Source organism: Cephus cinctus, unplaced genomic scaffold (genome assembly GCF_000341935.2).
Source record: "Cephus cinctus unplaced genomic scaffold, Ccin1 Ccin1_scaffold0160, whole genome shotgun sequence".
In the NCBI taxonomy this organism is placed as follows: Eukaryota; Metazoa; Arthropoda; class Insecta; order Hymenoptera; family Cephidae; genus Cephus; species Cephus cinctus.
This window is the reverse complement of record NW_014332886.1, coordinates 2,861,310-2,884,160: the sequence shown is the minus strand read 5'-3', so window position 1 is coordinate 2,884,160 and position 22,851 is coordinate 2,861,310. Positions and strand designations below refer to the sequence as shown.

Genomic DNA, 22,851 nt, shown 5'->3' with positions numbered 1-22,851 from the left:
TTTGAAACGCGATACTCAGTATCTTCAATCATTGATATATTCACTCCAGTAGTCGATCTTAAGACATACGAGACGTATGTATCATCATTATTAGAGTCGGCGAGAAACGGTATACCGAAAATGCTTGTAAATAAAATATTAGAAAATAATTAACCACAAGAAATGAATTGATACTATTGCTGTAAAATATTGACAATAAAATTATTACTCTACACATTTTTTCACCATAGAATTGTGCCGTTCTGATCTAGAATACCCCCAATACGTCCAGATAGCAGTTTTAAGTGAATATATAGGTATAGTACCAAATCCTTTAACACATTTCGTGTTAACTTTTATTTTGTTTGCACCAATAGCTAAAAATAATGATTTATTATTCATGCACTATAATATTGTACTATCCATTAATTAAGATCAGACGTACTTGATGAAATCACTTCCCTTTCGCTCTGTTTTAATCCCTCCCAATTACCCAAATTACAAACTCCATTTTTAGCCATTATAAGTATTCCGCTTTCCTGCCAAGTCCAATTACCAATTTCTTTAATAAAACCAACAATCGGAAAACCGTTTCGCAAATGTCTTTCTGCAAACTTCGAGGTGTGGTTCATCAATTCTGCAGCAATTTTCGTACTTGGTCCCACGCACATAACGGGAACAACTTTGTTGCCATTCTGAAAGCGAATCATTAATAAATAAAAAATAGATTGTGGTTAATTATTGTTAACGGTTATCTAAATTCGTACCAAGTTACTGAGGCTTAACAGTAATCCCATTTTCAAAGATAAAGATGATTTTGATGGGCAAATACTGTGTCCAAGTTGGGAAGCCAAAAACATTACAAATGCCCATGGACTGTTAGGATGGGTTTGACTAAAAATGTGTCAGATACTTAATTTTCAAATTTTGAGTATACACCAAAAGAAAAGTATGGCTTACTCTATCATTGATTTTAAGGACAGAATTGTTGAAGGCCAAACGTAAGGCTCGTATTTTATTCCAAATGGATTATATTTTTCCAGGCCCAAAATTTCAAACCATTGAGTCTTTTGGTATCCACATATGTGATACTCTGAACCCAATTCAAGTTTTTTTATCAAAGATTCTACAAATAAATCGTCTATAGATTTAAGTACATAATAATACTAAAAAACATATACATTTAATAATCATAAGCTACCTGTTACAGAACATGTGATCGCTCGATGCATGCCGGGCTTATGAGATCTAAATCCAGTTATTGGAATAAAGTTCACTAAAACTCTTTGACCTTCTCCACTGCGTGCTTGATCTTCGATCACTGATTGATAACATAATTCGCATTTTTTCCATTCCTCCATCTGCACATCCTCTTCCGTTAAATAAAATCCCATCAGGTTTCGTATACAAAAGGTATTAGTGCATCGATAGAATTTACAAATACTATAAATTACATTATTCATCACGTATAGTAATTCAAAAAAGCATACTAATTCATACAGGGTTTACCTGTAAGTAACTGCCACAGTCATTGCTGTGAGTACATAACGTTTTAATAAAATCAATGCGGTTGGTTTAATATTACGTATTTTCGATATATGAGGAAGTATTGTACAATGGATATGTAATTCCGTGTGAACTGGCCTACACTTATTACACGTAAGATATTTAATCATTTCTTCTTGTATTACATCGCGGAATATATTTCTTGTTTTTTCGGGATACTGAACAAACTTTTCATACAAATTATCTGGAAAGATTATTAATATATTTGTTGGATAAAATTTTTCAATGTTTCATACGAATATAATTAAAATAGAACTTACGGGAAGAATCATTTAAGAGAATAAGATCTATTTCGAGATCATATATAAATGGTAAATTGGCTATCCCGATACCCTGAGATTTTTCGGAATGTTGAGAGGCCAAAATTTTACATTTGTTTAAGTGTCCAGTATCAATTAGATATTTAAGAGCATCTAATTTTAAATTATCACTCATTGTAATGGTTACAGGGGACAGATGATTACTCATTCTTTGTGGCACAACCAATGGCTAATCAGTACGCATGAAGTCAAAACAATTTATTTAAGCGGCAAATATTATTGTAATGAGTCAATATTATTTACAACAATTTATAATATTTTTCATTACTTTTATTGAAAATAGATTAAGAATGATATTGCTTTAATTTGAAACAAAGTTCATAGCCAGTTACACAGTAATTCATTTCAATATGAAATATAGATAAATTAATTAATACGTGCCCATAATATATAGAACACTTTAACATCATTGTGTGTTACTTATTTTAAAAAAATAGTGAATTATATTGCCTTATGGAGGTCAAGTAGACATTTTTTATTTAAAGATTCTGATAAAAAGTATTGATACACTAAATAACTTTAGGGGTGTTTCTTTTTTCTTGTTCTGCTCCGTTTGCTTTGTTCACTGCGAAATGCAATACACTGAAACGGAATAATAAATTTTAACATTTATGCATTATAGAATCAAAAATTAGTAAATTATAGTAAATTTACCTGCTCATCCAAAAAATCCATTAAAGTATTTAATTTACATTTGACCCCTTGATTTTTTAACATCGCATGCAATGATTCTAATAGTAAGGGCTCATACATTAAAACTTTATTATGTAATTCTCTGTCCACATTTATCAGTTTTCGAAAAGCATCTTGGATACTCATAGAAGTTTTTACTTGAGTCGTTGTCTCTGACTCATTAAATAATCTTTCTTCAGCTATCATCGAACAGTTTGATTTATCACTGGTGTTACTACAAAGCATTTAATATTATAATATACAAAATTGCATTGCGATACACATCTATTAACCGACAAGAAATTATAAATATATTTACCTATATTGTGATAATTGTATGTCGCAGTCAGAGGATGAATCGTCCTTGTCAGCAGTATTTGATTTTGTAGGGGTTTTATTTTTATTAATTTTTTTAGCTGGTGGTCGTTCATCATCAGTATTCATATCTTGACATTCACTATTCGTCTGCCCAGGTGATACTGTAAGTATAGGATGTAACTCATTGTATATGTGTCTCAGCAATTGCTTTGCTCTATTTCGTTTTTGTGCCTTCAGACCATATTTTTGTAATTCTTTCTGTAATATGAATTCTTCAAATTAGATATATCATTAAGAATGAATCATTCCCTGTTATACATACCTTAAGCTCAGGACTCTTCATAGCACTATAATTTGCTGGTGGTGTAACATTCTCGTTAATAACTTTTGATAAGGGTGTAGTTTCACAGCTGAATTTTCTCATACGATTCTGTACTGGTGTATCATTAAATGACGGTACATGACCATTTATTAAATAGTCTAACTCATCCTCCTCCTCTGTTGATGTCTTTCTAAAGTTTCCTTCAGACATAGATTTTGTTTTCAGACTTCTAATACTTTTAGACTTTTCCTCGGCTGTAGTGCTACCGTGCTTTGAATTTTTGGAAGTGATAGCGTCATTGAATTTGCGAATGGATTTGTCTAAATTCTTAATACTTTTAGAAGTGTCAAATAAAGTTTTTGATGGACTGCAGGATTTTCTTGAATTCAATTTATTGCTAGGTGAAATCGAGGGTGTCCGACTTTTTGAATGAAATGGTGAACCAATTTCTATAAGATCGTGATGCACTTCATTTTTCGATTTACTTTCGTACTCTACATTTACTTTTTTATCTATTAATGATAATTGGTTGCTTAAACGTTTCTGTGTTTCTTCATAAACATCAATATTTTCTATATTAATATCACTTGAGAACAACTGCTCCATTTCATGTTTACTCCTTGTTGATTCTAAATATGAAATTCCCAATTGATTATCGTCTATACCATAATTCATAGTTGAAAAATGATCAGAATTTAGATCCGGACTAGACGATATGAAAATTGGACTTGGATTATTTGTTGTACCAGTATCTTTGAAATTATTACTTTTTGAACAGCTGGGTTTTTGAAACAAATTTTCCACTTCGTTGTCAATGTTAAATAAACTTTTTCTAGGGCTGGAAGTTCTTGATGATTTACTTCTTATGACAGACTTATCAAAAATTACAGGAGGCTCTTCATCTTTTCTATCCATGCCTTTTTGAGAGTTTTGAGAAGAAAATTTTTTTAATTTTGGGGAATTCAACAAACTCGATTTCTTATTAACAGGACTGATGTTATCATTCAACATTTTCTTAGGTTTCGGTACTGACAAGACTTCCGGTTCTTCTATATCTGTTTCTAAATCATGTATATTTTGTAAATTGAATCCGCAATCTTTTTTCTTCTTACTAAACTTTTTTATTCGTTTTAACTGAGAATTTGATTCCAGCTGACAATCTATATCCGTGTCCATATCAGAAAAATTTACTTCAACGTCATTCCTAACCATTTGAGTCAGTACGGGAAATTCTGCCTGTATGTCCGATGTAAAATATTCTGAACAAGGAACTTCGACGTCAGTACGAGTGTCGGTTTCTTTTAATGCACTGTCTATATTCTTATTATTTTTTAGATCTCTTTCAATATCCCAATTTAGTTTATCTTGTAGAATTGAAGTAGACGAAGTAGACATACAAATTTCCAAATCCGACATGTCGGTAACTTCATCATTCAAAGATTGTCGGTCTTTTGGCGGTAATGATTCGACATTTTTATCAGTTATATTTTTTTTCTTTTGTAAGTCCTTATTTAAATTAGGACTCTTATCAAGACTAGACGATTGCTTACTAATTAACGTATCCAAAATACTGGAATTACGATGCATAACGTTTTGTAAAGCCAAGCGATATTTTTCTATACTGTTACGGCTATGTTTCCTTTTATATTTCGAATATATTGACATTTGTTCCTCATCAGTAGTTGCGTCAGAATTTATACAATGTGCATCCTCATGAGGTCGAATGGTTGATGACTGTGTTAAACAGAAAACATCATCATTATCACTCGACAAACCTCCAGATAATATTTCATTGTTAATACTAAGATTTTCTTGTCCAGAGCATTTGCTACTTCTGTTTGGAGTATGTTTTACAACTTTATTATGTAATACATTTGATTTTTTATTTTCAGCCGTTGCTTTTCGCACGTCTTCCTCAAGCAAACTCAGAGCGTTTCTTTTTATTTGCATAGTTTCTTTTTCTGGAGTATCGTTTCTGTCCGTTTCTTCTAAAAGTGAATATTCGTTTTTCTTTCTTATGTTGAAAGGATTTCTAGAACGTTTTTTCCTCAGTAGTATAGGAGAGTCTGTATCAGTATCTGATTCCGATAACGATCTAGCATTTTGTCTTTGAACTTTCTCAATCAACAAGCTAAGATTACTTTTTTGTTTTGGTATGTTTGTATCAGTGATCATTTGAGACATTAAATTTCTCGATTTGGGTATTTCTTTTTTTGTAATATTGCATGGCTGCGTGACAGGTGATGCAAATGAAGATTTGAATGTTGTAGACCTGACACGATTGTCGAATGGTATTTCCAGACTCTTGAAAGTAGCACCATCTGATACCGTTTCTGCAGTAACTTCTGGTGCAGTTTCTGATGATAATGATAACTCATCAATAACTTCGTTTTTATTCAACTGAGTGTCTTGGTCAATTAATTCCATCAATATATCAATATTATTAGTTTCGTTTATACAATTGTCACGAGCGAAAGCAGTAGGCATAGAAGTTTGATTCATAAGATTTGAAGTTTCTTCTTCTAAATCATCAAACAAATCAGGTGAAACACTGCCCAATTTATCCTTGAGTATAACAGTTGATTGATTACTATCTTCGTTAGAATCAAGACACATTGGTTCATTAGGTTCGTTGTTCTCCAAGTAGGACTTCATAGAATCACTTTCTTTAAATTCATTAGAAGATGCAATAGTTACTGATATAGATTGCGTTCTTTGGGACACTTTTGATTCACTATTATATTTTATATTAGCTTGACATTTGTCATTGGACTTTGGATGGTCGTTAATGATTTTCGTGCTTGCAGAAGAATTATTGTCAGAAGTTTTAGGAGTATTACATACTTTCTCTTCGACTTTGTTTTCAATCGCCTCAAATTCTTTTTCTCTTTCTCTGAAATACGTGAATAAATCTTTGACACGATATTTTCTTGCCATCTTCCTCAACATCGATAGTGTATCCGTATCATTAAAAATGTACTCGTTCCTTGATATAATGCCACAATAAATAAATTCCAGAAAGGCCAAGGCTGTGCAGTAAGCTACGTCTGGCCAGCAGATCTTTTCTTTTATTTGTTGAAACTTTATATTGTCATTAGGAATAATTTCAAGCATCATTTCCGGACAACGAACAAACAAGACTAATTTATGAACCCAGATGTGTTTATCACCTTTCAGATATATAATCACATCACTCATAGGACTTTGATTCAAAGTTTCTCCCCAATTTATTGCTAAGATATTCATAGATTTATAATTTGCTTTTGACACCTTCATTTCGCTTATGCTGCTTACTAGTTTATTTTTATCTTTGATTGGTGACTTAATCTCAATTTTGACCTTCTCGATTGGCAATACATCGTTTTTGTCCACAGATTCCATAAAAACTGGATTGGTCTTATGAGGTTCATTGTTGGATTTAGTTAGTTCTAGAACTGATTGTTTCTAAAAATATGTCACAGATGAGAGACTTTTTTATGCTTACAAATTACATACAATACCATCAAAAAGGAATACTTACCGTTACATGCAATTCTTGCTGGCTTTGTTTCCTGGGCATTATGAATGGTTCAAGTTCCTCAACATAAAAGTTTTTAGAATTTGGAGACAGTCTAGTCCTATCCCATAATCTGTTATCCTTTTGACGGATACGAATATAGAATCAGAATTGTTATCAGATACCTGGAGTAAGTGAACCAATGTGCATTTACCTTTTTATGGAGATCACGAAGGAAACGGCTATGCAAGACAATATCTTGTTTATGGGATATAGTATTTAATCGTTCCTCTTGAATTCTTTGGGTTATGGATTCATCATCCACCAACACATCAGCTATCTTCTCTGTTAGAATACGATCTCTCTCTTCTTGGGTACGAATCTGTAAAACGATCTTCTCCATGCGCTTCTCTATAGAAAACATTAATCGTGTGATATTATTTACAAATGGATAAGAAAATTATAATTTTATTTTGAAAATAAAATTCCATACTCCTTTTGGATGAAACTGTTGTAGGGTGTGAAATTACAGGTTTTTCAGTGAAAAATCCGAAGTTTTGCAAAGTTATTCTACGCTTCTCCTCTCCGATATCTGGCAAAGGTTGTGAAGGGTCACCAGCTAATGTTTCAGCTTCCTCCAACTGTTCGTTCTGCTGCATTTCGTGTAGCGAAATGGAAAGTGCAAGGGCTAAGTCAAGTTGTGGATCTTTATTATCAAGCTAAATGAAGAATTTGGTTGCATTTGAGTAAAAAATAAATAAAACTAAATAAAAATAAATTTAAAAAGGAACTTAGCATTTATAGCAGAACGAAAATATTATACCGGTTTTCGTGACACATTTTTCTTAGGCTGTAAAATAGGAGCAGCTAGTAAACCCATTGCTTTCCGTTCTTCAGCTTGTCGATCTTGTAATTCAACAGCATCCAATAATTTTTTGGTCGATACTTTATTCTTTACTGCGCAAACCTTCATATGTGTTGATCGTGTTGCTTCATCTTTGTATGATTTGAAACACAACGGGCATACAAATGCTGTTTTAATATTTGTTCCAGTTTTAAAAAATGATGATTCTACAGATTGTTGATTATGATCTTGTACAACTTTCCTAGTACGTGACGATCTTTTGGTATTAGATGTGCTTTCTTTGCAAGTAGAAGATTTAGTTTTGGATAATACTAATTTTCTCTTAGACTTTGACACTATATTTGCATCCTTTATGACAGATGCTGCCTTAAATTTTGGAGATTTAAAGTCCAGTAAACTGTCTTCTTTGTTTGGAGATAAAGATTTATGACGGGAAGAGTTACTCTCATTTTCACATAAACCCATTTTGAAATCAGTAGTTTCAGCGTTGTTTGGAACGGGTGATACTTTTTGACTTATCTCTGTTCCTTGTGCACAGCTATAAAAAAGAACACATTTTATGATTTACATGTTTATTTTATCGACAACAGTTCATTTACATTTTAATGGACAAAACACTATTTGTTGTCATTCTATTTCTAACATATTAACTGAAAATGATTTAAACAATTCTAAACTTGTGTATTGTACTGATAACCACAAAATTTATACTTATGAACATGTACTACACATATACTATATCATAACAAATTTGGAAACTGTATCTTGAATTCAATTAAACCATACCTGTTACTATCATTTCTTTTCAATCGTAGTCTACTCATAATTACATAATTCTGTTTATTCTCATTATTTGTGGAGTCTACTCTTGTAGGTGGCTGTTCAATGCATGCATGAGAATTCATATTTGAAAACTATGACTATTACGCAAAGGGATCGTCACTTGGTTTTTGGCCCGTTCTAGAAAAGATCCGATTGAGGGTGTTATCACGTAACATACTGCGTTGAATAAGATCTTCCTCAGTGCGACACAAAAATCCTTCCTTTTCTATTTTGTAGCTTAATCTATCGCCAATGAAACTGAAACTATCAAACACATATTATAAATAGTTAATATTCTCCACCATCAGTAAATATAATAAACGTTAAGTAAATGAATCTACCAATTCTGAAAAATTAGTAAATATCGAATCATTAATAAGCAAGGTTATAGAAAAGTATAAAATTGTACTTATACTTACTATATAGATGAACCAACAATAACGGATATACCAGTAACACAACCAGCAAGTAATCCAACAAACTTATAAGCTGGTGTGCCTCTCAATCTGCGAGGTTTATATATTGTTGTAAATGGATCTTGCCACATTTCATACGATGAACAAGAATCGTAATAAATGAAGTAGAGTTCGGGCGTAGTTCCAGAGATCAGTAGGGAGATGCACAACGCTACGATTTTCGGCGATACAAAAATCGTGGCGCTAAATCATAGCGGCGAGTCCGGAAGTAGGATATTGTGATCATCGCCTGCGTCGACAATACGAATCCCGTCGTAGCCGAGCTAAACGGGAACACGGACGCGTAACTTGGTGGGCAGAGGTTCTCAGCTACTCACCGCTGTTTCCCAAAGCAACCCTTAGAACGAGCCTGGGAACTATAGAACTTCTCAATAACTGTTGAAAAAGCCTATTGTTGAAATATTTTTACCCGACATCAATAAGTGCAATTTTGTGGGACATTTTTTACTGCTTTTCTATTCGGCTGAATAGTATTTAAATTATTCAAAGCGCTACAGCGCAAACGGATCTCCAATCGAGTCGTTCTAGTACGTGTAAAAAGACTATGCCAAGTACAGGAGTGCTGTGCATTTCTCTCACAAAACATATTGAAATCATATTAATAATACCAAGTACATAAGTCACTACATATCTGCTTATTATATAATCCAGTACTAGCCCACCATTTTAATTGTATTTTCAAAATTTCATATAATGTCTTCGCTATAATATAGCACATAGTATACTAGGTACTAAATAATATATTTGTAATATACGAATGAGTCAAATGTTTAGTAAATAATATTCTTTTAGTATCACCTAAAACCAGAGCGTTGTGCATCTCCCCACTCATCTGTGGTAGTTCAACCTGGTTCAACAAAACATAACGGTGAAAAGACGTTTACAAAAGTCTAAATCTTCTCTGCCGACTGCAGATATGGATCCTAATTTTTCAGGAATTTTAATATTTCCACGAATGGATAAATCTATAACAATTTATTTTATAGACACTGATACAAAGAGAAAGCTGAGTGGTCACAACTCCGTGTTCTTTTCTAATTAGTAATTGCCTGCTGTCTTTGATGTATGTATACAGCCCAAATAGTACGTCACTCAGTTTCTAAGCATAAATAATAAAATGAAGGTACACATTAGAAAATGTTCCAGCTCATAACATTATAAGGCACTTGAAGTGATATATCTACAACTACAATATTGGTTATAAAAGAGACAAATTATATTAATAAAATTTATTAAAAAAACAATTTTACATAATAAAGAAACAGTAGTAATATAATCTTTGATATCATTATACAGAAGAAATTTTTAATACTTGATCCTACCTAAAATGCAATATTAAAATTATTTAAATATAGATAAATTTAGCAATGTGCGAATTACATTATTGTATTTTGGCGAGAAAGTTTCGTGCGACATGCCAACTCGTAACTACCAAAAACCTATAATGCAGGAAACGACATTGTTTCCCACTACTCTGTGATAAGCTGTCATTCAGATAGATGATACTGTTTAACATTTTCAGATGCATATTACTGTAATTGTATCACTTCACAGCTATTGAAATACTGTCATAGTTCTGATAATTTGCACCTTAAAATTTCACGCAAAATACACGATTATTACTCATTCGCATATAAAATTTATAGAAAATATTGAAGATCACTCCTCTGATCGTTTATGATTGAATTCGTTGCGTTAGGAAACTATAAGTCATTAATTACCATTGCAATTCGCATCGTTTCACCATTCTATCATCTCTGGACTTCTATATATACAAAAGTATACTGTTTATATTGCATTGAGGTGTCGTGTAAAAAACCGCAAGGGATATATAGTAAAACAATAAAAAGAAAAAAAAACATGTCACAAGACAACGTTTGAAGTAAACAAAAAGCACTTCCTGCCTTATCTTGTACAATAAGTGCATAACACATACAATAATTAAGCGTCTGTTTAATCGCTGATATTCAATGGTAAACAACTAACAACTAAATAATATTAAATTAGTTCCTAATAAGTCACAGAATTCTCTTGGTCATTCCCAGTGACCTAGTATACTCCTTTAGCGAGAGTTTGTATTTACGTAAATGTTTGTTAAGTAATCGCAAAGTAAAGTACGATGCTCCATAGTACACCGGACGCTCAAGTTTGACCCATAAGTACGTACGTGATGAATTTCCTTTGTCATTTGTAAGAAGCTTAAAATGTCTAGGATACGTTTGCATTTTATAGCAAATTCTTTCCAAATGCTTGGAAATTTTTTTAACCTCAAAAGAAGAGTACTCTAGGTAGCATAGGTTAGTGCTTTACGTGCAGGTATTAAATAAGCCGGTTTCAAACGGCTTACAATTCTCGTGGTGCTACTGTGTCGCATGTACTTGATATTTTTACGGTAAACGAATAATCGATTTCTTTCAGATTCTTATTGTATATCACATTCTCGACTTTCTTCTCCACCATAATCTTTCGATTGTAATGCACAGATGGAATAAGCTAATGATCCAATCAATCAATTTAAAATTGGAAGTACAGCACGGATGCTGAAAGAACTACTGATCTTGAAAGATCATCTTCCCGGTTAAACTTCATCGAGTATACCGTCATTTTTTTCATTTTTGTTTTGTCGCGGCCCAAGCTAGGAGGCCGTGATTCCTGACGCAGGAATTGAGTATTGCAATCACAAGAGACATCATATGTTTCAGTCCATTTGCGTGACCTTTCTTTTGACTCCATTTTCTGGAAACATGGGTGCAGATACGAGAATTTTTTCCTTTAAGTACTGGTAGTTCTTCAATCTCGTTGCTGCGTAATCCTAATAAATTAAAAAAACATATGTATACATATAAGTGTCATCTGCGCACAGTAATCTTTGCTTCTTCTTTAAATGAAGCTACAACTTTTTATACTTGTATCAAGTTAATTAGTAAAACTCCTTAGTGTAATAATTATGAAAGCTTACCCAGTACCCAAATGGAATTTGAGAGAGTTTGGCATTCACGATACTCCACAGCCCCCAAAAGAGATGACTGGCCAATGAAAAAAGCTTGATCTCTGCCATTATTCTGTCTTCCTCTGCCTGATCGCCTTTTCCGGTTGTCCTTAAGTAACTTCTGATGAAATTGAGCTGTTAAAGAACGACTATAATTACAATAATGTACGCTAAGAAGTTAAAATCCTAAGAACTACATAAGTGATTCTCAATGATAACTAATACAACGATAATGTATGAAATCTACCCTCAAAGAGGGTAAGAATATGATATCTTTTGAAGGCACAATTTATTTCAGAGCAACAATGACCAATTCACTTTAGTTTTAAAAATACTTGTAATACTTGCAATGAAATATTAATTTTATATAGCATATTTACAATTGCATTTAATCATAACTTTCATGTAAAATTATGACGTTTTGTTTAAGAGATTAGGCATATTTGAGTGAATGATTAAACAAAAATGAATGTAGTAAATGGTTGTACTATGAGTACAACTTGAAAAAAAAACTTCCCCCCCCCTACTGAAAAGGAATAGAACACTGAGGGATATTATTAATTCGCGCCTTTCTGGCACTCTAAATGTTTACAGATTTGAGCGTCGATATGAATGTAGATTGGTTTTCATATAAAAATAGAGACACTTCATATTAACCACTGTATAATAATATAGGCAAGTGATTTGACATTGTTCATTGAATATAAAATAAAACGTTTTCAATAAATTGTGCCCCCTGGAAATACTCTGAGCTTCGAATAATAATTTACAGGATATTGCTTTCCGAAGAAATAACGTTGCCGCCCATAAAGTTTCAGGGATATATTCCCAAAAATATTCGAATTATCAATATCACAATAATTTGTAACATTAAATTGTTCCTCGCACGTAAAAGTAAAAAGTCTGATACATTTTGAATATACTTATTTGATTTTCTTAAACATAACAGAGTCTCAATTAAGCAAGTATCTACTGTACAATGATTAATAATCTTCAATTAAAACAAAAAAAATATTCTTCTGACATGTATTATTATCTTGTGCTACTTTGCATTTCTCTAAGGGCTAAATCCTAAATCTTTGAGTATAATGTCTTTTAAATGAGACTGTCATGAAAACATTGAACATCAGAATTAAAGATAAGTTTACAATTTGCAATATTTCTAATGCACATTGGCATCAATGCTATTGATCAATCGATACTACTTTATTATGTGAAAATGATGCAGAAAATTATGTAATTGTTGAGTCAGAAAAACAGTTCAAGTATATATCTCACGTATAAAAGAAAGAATAAAGAGAAATTTCCAGGGGAAACGAAAGCAAATCTCACATGTTCAGAAGAGAGCACATGATGTGTCTAGTTGTTGTGGCAGCAACTAGGCCAACGTACCACGCCACCGTGAGTACTACGATCAAAGCTCATCCAATGAGGTGTGCCTTAATTTCAAGTACCGCAGTTTTTATTACCGGACAGACACAGTACATGGATTGGGTTAAGGAGGTTATGGATTGACTATTGAGAGTGCGTGTTGAGGTACTCTAGTGTTGTAGAGGCGCAGATGCGGGACTGGTGTCGCCATGTCGGGTGGCACCGGTTCCTCTCGTTCCACCACAACGCACAGCGGGAGTCAGGACCCGTCACACTGGCAGTTTTCATTTGCCCCCCGTTTTGTGTCGAACGCAGGCCTCAGCCTTGTCTCAGAGAATAGTGGTCCTGTGAAACTAATACATACACACGCAACACACGCCAAGGTGTCCTACCCTTCTTTTTCGTATTACAGTATAGCATCTAGTGGTACATATAAGCACCTTTAGACTGTCATACACCTTATTGAAAGCGAACTTGCTATGCTGATTGACGGCGAAAGTTTACTGAAGGAATGTAACGCGAGGAATAAGAACATATTCAGAGAGGAAGAGTCAAAATAATAATATAGTGGCTTTTTAATGTTTTTATGCTGAAAAGCTGTGATAGTTTCTAATTACTCGATTATGAATTATGATTGTGGACTTGCAGTGACACTTACTCTATAATAATGCATTTGTATGCACAATGACTCTCTGTTGGAGATAATTTCTCAAAATCTACTTTGTCAAATGTTCTATAAAATTGTTATATGGAAAATTTTTAGACTCAAAATAATAAGAGCAGACAAGCAACTCATGTTCAATTAGATGTGGAATATGATTTTTCGTTAATTTTACCACAAATGTACTATTATACAATAAATACTAGTGCATATTTTCTTATACATCGTCTCAGTTATAAGTTATGCATCCTATAATAAACAGTCATGAAGTTTCGTTTGGATGATTTGAAACACTTTTTTTAGAAGAATATATATATCGTATCATGGAAAATATATCTTACCCATGGTCAATCAATTATTTCAACCCTACCAACCCCCCATTTGTAACTTACCTTTTGTTCTTTCGTTGGTCCAGCGCCTACTCGCTCGTGGTAGAAGGGATATTTGTCCGCCGTATAATCGTACTGCCATTCGACGAAATGGTTTGCGATGTCGAATCCCCTGTAGTTGTACGAGCAATATTCAAAGTCAATAAGTACCAGCTCGGGTTTCCGTGAATTTTGACGAATAAGAATATTTCCCTCCTGCATATCGTTGTGACAAAAAACAACCGGATGTTTCACTTGTTTCACAAACGTTCTGAAATAATACAAGACACCGTTAGAACAATTGAATAAAATCAAGTCAAATTTTTAAAATAAATTTAAAATAATTGATATTAACCAATTTTTTATTCTCACCTGTACCAAGACAACTCATGCTCCAAGTCCATTGCTCTAATCGCATTGACATTCTCCAAATGACGTGCATCAATCTCATCGACGTTGTCTAGGATTTCAGTAGTTGTATCTAACCACCTGGCCATCGTGTCCCATAACCACGTGGGTTCTTTGCTGATAGGCACTTGCATGCTATGAATCTGTGCCATTTTTTCAGCGATCATCTCACTCAGAGTAGGATCAGCTAATTCCTTGGTAAGGAGCGGCCGAGCAGGAATGTATTCCTCTATTCGACCACCGGGAAAAATTCCATGAAGTTTTGGACCAAGACGCCTTTCCGAAAGTAGGGTGAAAATCACCGATTCGGTAATAAGACCCTCCAACGCCCGTTCTCCATGAACTTGACCGTATAATCTCAGAAGGACCTGGCGTGGTTCTCCACGTACTGGTGCAGTACCTTCAGGAAGCTCCACGTGGTACAACCAATTACTTAAACCTCCACTGAAAAAAAGAAAATTATTTATCAGTAAGATAACGAATGTCTTCATAATATCGTCTGTCCGAAATCAACGACGATACGTACAAACTACGTCAAAGATGACGTGTGCGACCAACGTCACGAGGTAACGCATGTAAAAATACTCCAAGGCTTATACGTAAAATACAGAAAAAACATACTATACGGTAATAGACTGCATTCAATCTGTCTGATTATTTTCAAAAATAATTATAATAATAACGCTCAATGATCAAGAAACGTGATTGCAGATTACATAAGATCCACGACGCACTCCCGTGACACACAAAAAGGCACGGTGTCAGCTACGACTAAGCCGTAGAGTCTTCGACTAAAACAAAAGAATATTATAAGTACAATTGACTAACCTGATACGTTTAAAAATAATATTGTCAGCAGTAACATGCTTCCAAACTCCATGTAAGTAATCACGACAGATACGAGCTGCGGTTTCCCTCATCTCCGGGTTCTGTTCAGACATCTATAACAGTACAGAAATAGCTTATTAATAACCTCGCAATTAAAAGATTCTTTCACAATATCTAAAAACCACTTTCCCACCGCGAGTTCGAAGCATTCTTCATTTCTCAATGAGATATCATTGAGTTCAATCTCGCACACCTAACACATTCTTTCCAACCTTGTATCTCGATTTTAAAACAGAATTAACAACCAGCAAGAAGCTTAAATTTATGAAAGAATTTTAATCGTACACATGCAGAATATTTTGTTTGAGCTAAACCAAAAGTTCCACAATTTGTTAAACTAAAAGTGAATATACGAATCAAGGCACAAATGAATGTTAAACAAATTTTTTTTATCAAGCGAATTAAATTTATAATATAACACAGCCAGAACAAACGGGTAAAGCAGTATAAAAAATCAATACGAACGAATATGTACCAACGTATAAAGCCCCAATTACAGCAAAACTTCAGCGTTGAAATTTCTTTCGCATATAATTGATAGTGGAGACCATGAAACTGGTGTCGCTACTAAATTATAATTTAGACGTGGTAAAGATACGAAAGACGCACGATAAGATTATTCCGTGTAGCACGAGCCCACCCGTCGCTTGCAAGCTGGACATTGCGTCCACGAGAAAATTCCATCTTTTGGAATTTGCAAAAGGCCCGTGATCTCGAGAAGAGTGCTAACATTAAGAAAATACGCGACACACTGTGGGTGGACAAAATTTGTGTAGATGTTCTGAAATGATATTCCCGGCGCTGTGCCTTACAAATTAAGTCTTTCGATGTAATGCAGCACTTGTAATAACCATACTCAGGCCTGGATTACTGTGAACTGCGACGTATAACATGGAAAAGGTAGTACGAGTATGCGCGACCAAGACGATCAATAATAGCATGTTACGTACGTATGTATACCAAAATATGGTAGCAATCGCAAGGTGCAAATCGCGACATTGCTACTTGCCGTATAGTAAAGGTAAGAAAACATTTGATCATCTATCGTCTAAGCAAATATCACATGACCTAACCGTAGAGGAATTTTTCTATAGGTATTACGTATTAAGAGAATAACGGCAAAAGAGCATGATACTGTAACCAAATGTAAATATGTTAATCTTTATTAGAGGAAAAATACAAATGACTGATGCAAGTCATGCGTAACAATTACACTAACTTATACATCTGGAATATCTGAGAAACAATTAATTTGTCAATTAATGACTACGTTTACACGATGTTTTTAACCCGGTTTAGTTAATACTGATCTAAAGGAATAGACAAATTTCATAGACATTTCTACTTGTAAGGAATACTTGGGATTGGTCAATTCCTTTAGATCGGTATTAACTAAATCGGTTTAAGACCGTCGTGTAAACGTAATCAATTCCTATGTACCTATCCAGGAGATTAATGCTATGGTTACCGAATCGGCACATTTTATATCAATTGTTTTTATGGTAATATTCTACCAGAGTTTATCTTTTATTCTTTAAAACTTGAATTCGATTTTGGCATTGCGCAAAATCATACCTCTAAATGAACATGTTTTTAAGTTAGAGAAGTACAAACTTGACAAGATCTTTAATGATTGTACATCCTAATATTTCAATTATAATTTATCTTTATATTGTATAACTTTAATGATCTTTAATAAATGAATTTGGCGCGTTGACTGTGAAATGAAAACAGCTGGTCAAGCGCGGCATCGTTTTATCTTTCGTGTCAAGTAACTGTATTTGTATGTCTGTGACTTAATTCTATTGAGACATCATTCGATTTTAATTGACCTAAGTGACTTTTAAAGCCTTAGTCATGTGTCTACACTGATTCATAAAAAAATTCGAAGATAAGAATACAAAGTAACAATAAATGATATTGGTATTTAAAGATTCTGATCGAAGACAGTACGCACATTTCAGTATCTAATCAAATAAATTGACAAAGTGAATCTTGCAAGATTACACTTCATACTTTGTTTCAGGTCTTTCTTTAATTGGTATGGTTTAGTCGCTTTTATATTGATTATGTAAATAAGGAAATTGTGAGCCATGCAATTTAACGATGGAATGTCGTACGTATACATGTTGGCATTCACGTAACCAATACTGGAGGAATCGAATCAGATCGAAGTAGTAAATTTAATATAAGGTGCATTCTAAACCTCACTGCAGGTATAGTTGGGTCTCACTCTACTGCATGTAGGCAAATAGAGATACACGGATACTCGTAATAGTATCAGTGGGTTTCGGACTACACGCATATAATACGCGTGTATCGTGTGAAAGCAATCTTTGAAAATCATAAATATTCCTAACAACAATATTTTATGTTAAAACTCATAGATATAATTAAAAATTATGGCCTGATTAGTTTCCTTCTTCTAATGATTGAGAGTTATAAAATAGACATTATGGATTTATGAAATAATAGTAAATGAAATTTTCTAATTGAAATTTTTGCGAACACATAGTATATGAAGCCTTGGTTTTATACGTATAATGAACTGCAAGCATGTGACATATGGCACGGAAGAAACTGTTCGAAGAAAAGGTTAACAAAAATCTTGTATCGCATTAAATATTAAATATAATCATAGGTTACTTTTGCTGACAAAGTAAAAACTTAAGTCAGTTACCCGCAATGATAAATGAGTGTATTGATACGCATGGTTCAAGACGTGGAATAAGACTTGCAATACAATGCTTATGCAACGATGCCCGTAAAGAAAAAGAGTTTCAATGTACCACAAAATCATTAGTGGTAAAATGTATTTTGCTTTTCCATTTAATTATTTATATATTAGTAGATTTCGTTTATACGGCGTATTGAATCAAATTAGAAACTCCTAAAACTTATGACTATTATATAAGAAGAAATATACGCAAACATTACAGAAGAGATAGTGTAATTCTACACGACTGCATTTTCTACCTGCAGGAATAAACTATATAGCTGGTGCTCTTAGGGCGTATCAGACGCCATTTTGCAGAAATGACGCGCTGTATGTACAGTGCAGAGTTTCATGAAATTCGAATACCAAGCCTATTACGTGGAAGCTTTCATCTGAGTGACGACAAATTGTATGTACATACCTTATCTTGAATACCCATGTTGTACGATCGTACAGTTTGAGTTCCCGCGAACAGACTAATCACAATTTTCACAGATCAAAAAGTTTTCACTTAATATTTTTTTTGTATGGCTATAGAATTAAGTCGAACGTCTGTAGACAGAACAAAAGAGCAACGGTGCAATCGCTTCTTTAATCAAGGTTATGATGTCCAACGATTTTAGTTCACTCGTCAGCACGAGTTTCGCAGATAGGAATTTAGCTTCTCTTCCAATCCTGATCGTTGTACGTTTCCAAAAGGTTGGGCGATAGCTTTGATTGCTGAACAAATAATAAAACTCCGTAAATCTTAGATCTAGGCTTCAAGCAGAAGATCAAGAAATAAACGTGGTTATAGCTCTTCCGTTAGAATCCGAATGAATACGGTTGGATGCAATGCTATGAAGTTAAAGTTAGTTGCCACAGGGCATTGTAGTGGGAGTCATGTTGTTAGGTAGTGGGGATAACCGATCTCATGGCAGACAGCCAATTAGAACATTGGATCCCGGTACTGACCAATCAAATGATTGGAATTCACGTATACCTGAGTAAATAATATAAGCGCCATCTGTCCATTGGACTCTAGGTAATACCAAAGTTAATGCGAAATATGAGTTTGAAGGAAACTTCCTAAAATAATTAGTATACTCTATTCTAGAATTATAAATGATTCCGAACTTGTGACCAACACTTATTCTGACCTAATATGCAAAACGTAGGGATGAATATACGTTGCATACTGGTCACAGTGGAACTAAATAGGAGGCCATGATTTGATGCAAAAAGATATGTAGGTGTTTTGCAACATACTGGATCGTCAATTATAATGACTAAGCATTGTTTTCGTTTACTTTCACCACAACAAATCTGCAACCCACAACATAGTCTCAAGACAAATATTAAACACGAAATTACTATAATTTATATATGTCGATATATAATCGATATATATATTTCACATGGCAGCTTCGCACACTTTACATAAGCAATCAAATTTGACCATACTTTAGATACGATCTTACGATTTCTTGATAATTTTATCAGCATCCAATTACAGATTATTTTCATTCCAATTCTTATAACCTCTCAGATGTAGACTTGCCGTATCTTCGCATTAATGTTTTAATATTAATATAACATGTATCATAGATGATTTAATAAAAATATATATGTGTCATTCATATAAATTTATAAGAGCATATAATATATAATAAAGTATATCGTATGGTAGTATTATTTTTCAATAATTCCACCGCGATTCAGACTACACTGCTTGCTGATAATATCAATGATTTTTCCAATATATGATAAAGGCCCCATATTTCAATTTTACACTAAGTTGTAAGTGGTAGACTGTCTGCTAAATTTTCTATATATATTAAATAATTGCAATTATTTTAATTCTTCATTTCGGAGAGATTTAAGTTACTGAATCAGTAGGTTTTAAAATTTTCCATGTGATTACTCATTCACATATCTATTATGTCACGCAATTCTGATTACTATGTCTCTGCATACCCTTTTCATACGTTATATTTTTAACAGGCAACCTTGATTAACGTTTCATCTCGTATAGCGATTGCATTCTTAGTAATAAGTAATTCCCGGTACCATACAAAACCTTATGTTCCATACATTTAAGAGACTACTGAAATATTGAAATGTATCTAATATATTATATTCTATGAAAAATATTAGATACCACTGTGGATTCAATAACCGTACAAAGACTTCTTAGACGTACATTCGTATCATTTATTAATCCAAGCTAATAAACTAGTTATTTGTTTTATTGTACCGTATCTTGATTAATACAAGAACACCAGTATAAATGTTGAAATCTATTTCGCACAAGCATAATAGAAATTCCTTTAACACCAGATTTACGGACAATCCATTAACTATCAATAGTCTGAATGTGGTCTATACTTTGTTAAGGGTACCTATTACTACAAGGAGATCCTCGTGGCGACGTGTTTCTAATTTAAATAATATACTGAGACATGCATTTGTGAATATGAAATGCGCATCTGTATCAACAGTGAATGTGCGTTGATGATCATATTATAAATAATATAAAAGGTAGCGTAACGAGAAAAGGGGATATCATTGGCCACATAAGTAAAGAGTTGTATATATTTTTTAATCCTAGCTAATTATGCGTCAGTTATATTTTGAAGATCACAAATTTTTTATTTTTTATTACTCGTTATTAAATTATCAACCAGCAAACCGTTTGACATTCATTTTCAAAGAAAGTATGTCAACGTTCTGCTGATCAACGAATCTTATATAACAAATGGTCACAACATATTGTATTTTCATTTTTTTTTTATTTTTCTTTCATTGGCACGAGCTTATCGAGTTCTTATCATAAGTACAGTGTTATTTGCTATGCAATTCATTTGCCACTGTCCCGTATATACTACAATGTTGTTTATTTAAGTTACATTCTACTGCGACTCGCCTAGGAGATTTAATTATATATTTTAGGTTATGCAAAAACATTGTTCCCGTATAGATTTAAAAAAAATAGCATAAAGGAATGTTAATCACGAATCAGATGGAATAACGTAAAAATGTTTATCGCTGAGTCGTTATCGCTCGGGACACGTGTCGCAAAAATTCAACCGACTGAACTACGTCACTATACAGAATCTAAGAACAGTACCCAAAAACTAATATTTCAAGATAACAAATTCCAATTACAAAAGGTAATGTATAATCGTAGGTATTATGATTACATAGATACATGAATCATCTAATGCAATGAAATAAAATATTTTTCACTAAGTAGAAAAACGGTTTCAGGATGGATTAACATTTTTTCAGTGTGTCGACCTACTTTATTTTTGATAACTATATTTCGATCTAATCTGCAAATCGCTTATCAACAATGCTAAAGCGAAACATTATTGACATAGCATAAAAGAACTTTGGAATAGTTTTTAGATAATATCGTCGACCCTCTGTAATCCTGTATAAATATTTGTATGACAAATATCTTATACAAAGAGACAAGATCCTCCGATCCCGTTAAAATAATACTACCGCATAGCAGTTTGAGAACTTTAATTGTACAATAATAATTACCAACAATCCTGACCATGAATAGAATTTGTCACAGTAGATCATTATCATATCCTGTTTGATCAGAGTTCGTTAACTTTTCTTATTTCTTCGAAAGAAATACACGTAGCAACTTTTACGCAGCAGGCGCAGTCATATTTGCGTTGTAAAGTGTCAACCCGGTAAATAGTAGTCTGGCCTCCATTCTTGGTACGACGTATTATTTCACACGTAGCAGTCAAGAATAAGTATGTCGTAAACAAAATTTTCAGATTGAATCCAGCATTAGATTACGATTTCATTCTGTTTATTATGTTTTAATTTTTAAGTTTCTAAAGATACATGGTCAGTTGATTATTTTAAATTTGCAAAATTATTGCAAGATACCAAGTAAATTTAACTGTATATCTGTTATTTGAACTGTATTCAAGTTTCAGGTATAAGTCGACCTCGCTGTCTGGCTTTATTTGATTTACTTAATGCAAGCCACCTACAGTTAAAACCTCCATTGTCTTCTACAGTTTAAAGGTTTCCTATGTGAAGGTTAGGTACCCTGTTTACTTCGTGTCGACTTGTCTCTCGAAACTAAATACAATTAGGGATATCTTGGAGAAGCGTCTAATATTATTTCCTTACCTCAATATATTTCTTCCATGCTGTTATCGCTGAATGAAACTTGTTACTGTGTTTCAATTCTCACAACTGGTACGTAAATAACGTTGCGGCTTTGTAGATTGTGTGGGTACAACAGACCGTGGGTACATCACGAGAAACATATGCAACATCCGGTTGAATAAATAAAATCAGCCTGCGGTTCTGGCTGCATTGTTATGAAAAAGAGAGAAATGAAACGCAAGCCGACGCTGCGACGTTAAAAATATCAGAACAAAACCGTCAATGCAAGAAACTTTCCAGTCACAGTATACACTGTAGACTCCTTAATTTTTATTTAATTAATTATATACCCGACAGGCAATAATGAACGTTGCCGTGAACCGTAGTTTTTTATGTTATCAATGTCAACAAGAAACAATGCATTCTCAAAAATCTTAATTCAAACGAATCAATACTACGTAAGTAATGGACATGATGGTTCACCTCGTAACT

General features: G+C 33.4%; 3 protein-coding genes across 12 annotated transcripts; all 3 read right to left on the bottom strand.

The window, feature by feature from the left end:
• Positions 1-37: 37 nt before the first annotated feature.
• LOC107263718 lies at positions 38-2,173 on the bottom strand. The gene is made up of 7 exons (XM_025081110.1): positions 1,806-2,173; positions 1,489-1,729; positions 1,181-1,422; positions 940-1,105; positions 747-873; positions 425-674; positions 38-356 (listed from the first exon to the last, which is right to left on the bottom strand). Exons 1-7 carry the CDS (start codon positions 2,011-2,013, stop codon positions 205-207), a joined length of 1,386 nt encoding a protein of 461 aa, XP_024936878.1. The 5' UTR covers positions 2,014-2,173; the 3' UTR covers positions 38-204.
• Positions 2,174-2,311: 138 nt separating this feature from the next.
• Positions 2,312-9,046, bottom strand: LOC107263716. Of its 4 annotated transcripts, XM_025081084.1 has the most exons (11): positions 8,780-9,045; positions 8,325-8,624; positions 7,497-8,076; positions 7,167-7,392; positions 6,888-7,084; positions 6,698-6,814; positions 4,728-6,621; positions 3,178-3,806; positions 2,857-3,113; positions 2,520-2,772; positions 2,312-2,447 (listed from the first exon to the last, which is right to left on the bottom strand). In XM_025081084.1, exons 2-11 carry the CDS (start codon positions 8,441-8,443, stop codon positions 2,385-2,387), a joined length of 4,335 nt encoding a protein of 1,444 aa, XP_024936852.1. In that variant the 5' UTR covers positions 8,444-8,624; positions 8,780-9,045; the 3' UTR covers positions 2,312-2,384. The 4 variants fall into 4 exon arrangements, with proteins under 4 accessions (XP_024936852.1, XP_015586695.1, XP_024936850.1 ...); XM_015731209.2 differs by having other exon boundaries at positions 3,178-6,621; XM_025081082.1 differs by having other exon boundaries at positions 3,178-6,621; positions 7,167-7,326.
• Positions 9,047-10,050: 1,004 nt separating this feature from the next.
• Positions 10,051-22,402, bottom strand: LOC107263578 (choline/ethanolamine kinase). 7 transcript variants are annotated; one of them, XR_003058575.1, is made up of 7 exons: positions 16,131-16,319; positions 15,462-15,574; positions 14,598-15,077; positions 14,250-14,496; positions 13,158-13,549; positions 11,796-11,960; positions 10,051-11,648 (listed from the first exon to the last, which is right to left on the bottom strand). XR_003058575.1 is itself a non-coding variant. In XM_015730929.2 (6 exons), the coding sequence occupies exons 2-6, from the start codon at positions 15,572-15,574 to the stop codon at positions 11,535-11,537; spliced, it is 1,119 nt and encodes a 372-aa protein (XP_015586415.1). In that variant the 5' UTR covers positions 22,381-22,402; the 3' UTR covers positions 10,088-11,534. The 7 variants fall into 7 exon arrangements, 4 of the variants coding, with proteins under 4 accessions (XP_015586415.1, XP_015586413.1, XP_015586414.1 ...); XR_001536717.2 differs by having other exon boundaries at positions 13,158-13,541; XR_001536715.2 differs by having other exon boundaries at positions 13,158-14,496; positions 16,131-16,318.
• Positions 22,403-22,851: the final 449 nt, after the last annotated feature.

Bases quoted from the DNA above. Each gene is read 5' to 3' on its own strand.
- LOC107263716 (XM_015731209.2), bottom strand. From the start codon at position 8,443: ATGAATTCTCATGCATGCATTGAACAGCCACCTACAAGAGTAGACTCC. The intron at 8,077-8,324 runs GTATGGTTTAAT...TCTTTTTTATAG, and splicing joins AAAAGAAATGATAGTAACAG to CTGTGCACAAGGAACAGAGA. The intron at 6,815-6,887 runs GTAAATGCACAT...ATCCGTCAAAAG, and splicing joins TTCGTGATCTCCATAAAAAG to GATAACAGATTATGGGATAG.
- LOC107263578 (XM_015730926.2), bottom strand. From the start codon at position 16,253: ATGTTAGCACTCTTCTCGAGATCACGGGCCTTTTGCAAATTCCAAAAG. The intron at 14,497-14,597 runs GTGAGAATAAAA...GTATTATTTCAG, and splicing joins CATGAGTTGTCTTGGTACAG to AACGTTTGTGAAACAAGTGA. The intron at 11,649-11,795 runs GTAAGCTTTCAT...TTAATTTATTAG, and splicing joins AAATTCCATTTGGGTACTGG to GATTACGCAGCAACGAGATT.
- LOC107263718 (XM_025081110.1), bottom strand. From the start codon at position 2,013: ATGAGTAATCATCTGTCCCCTGTAACCATTACAATGAGTGATAATTTA. The intron at 675-746 runs GTACGAATTTAG...ATTCGCTTTCAG, and splicing joins TGTTAAGCCTCAGTAACTTG to AATGGCAACAAAGTTGTTCC. The intron at 357-424 runs GTACGTCTGATC...CATTATTTTTAG, and splicing joins AAGGGAAGTGATTTCATCAA to CTATTGGTGCAAACAAAATA.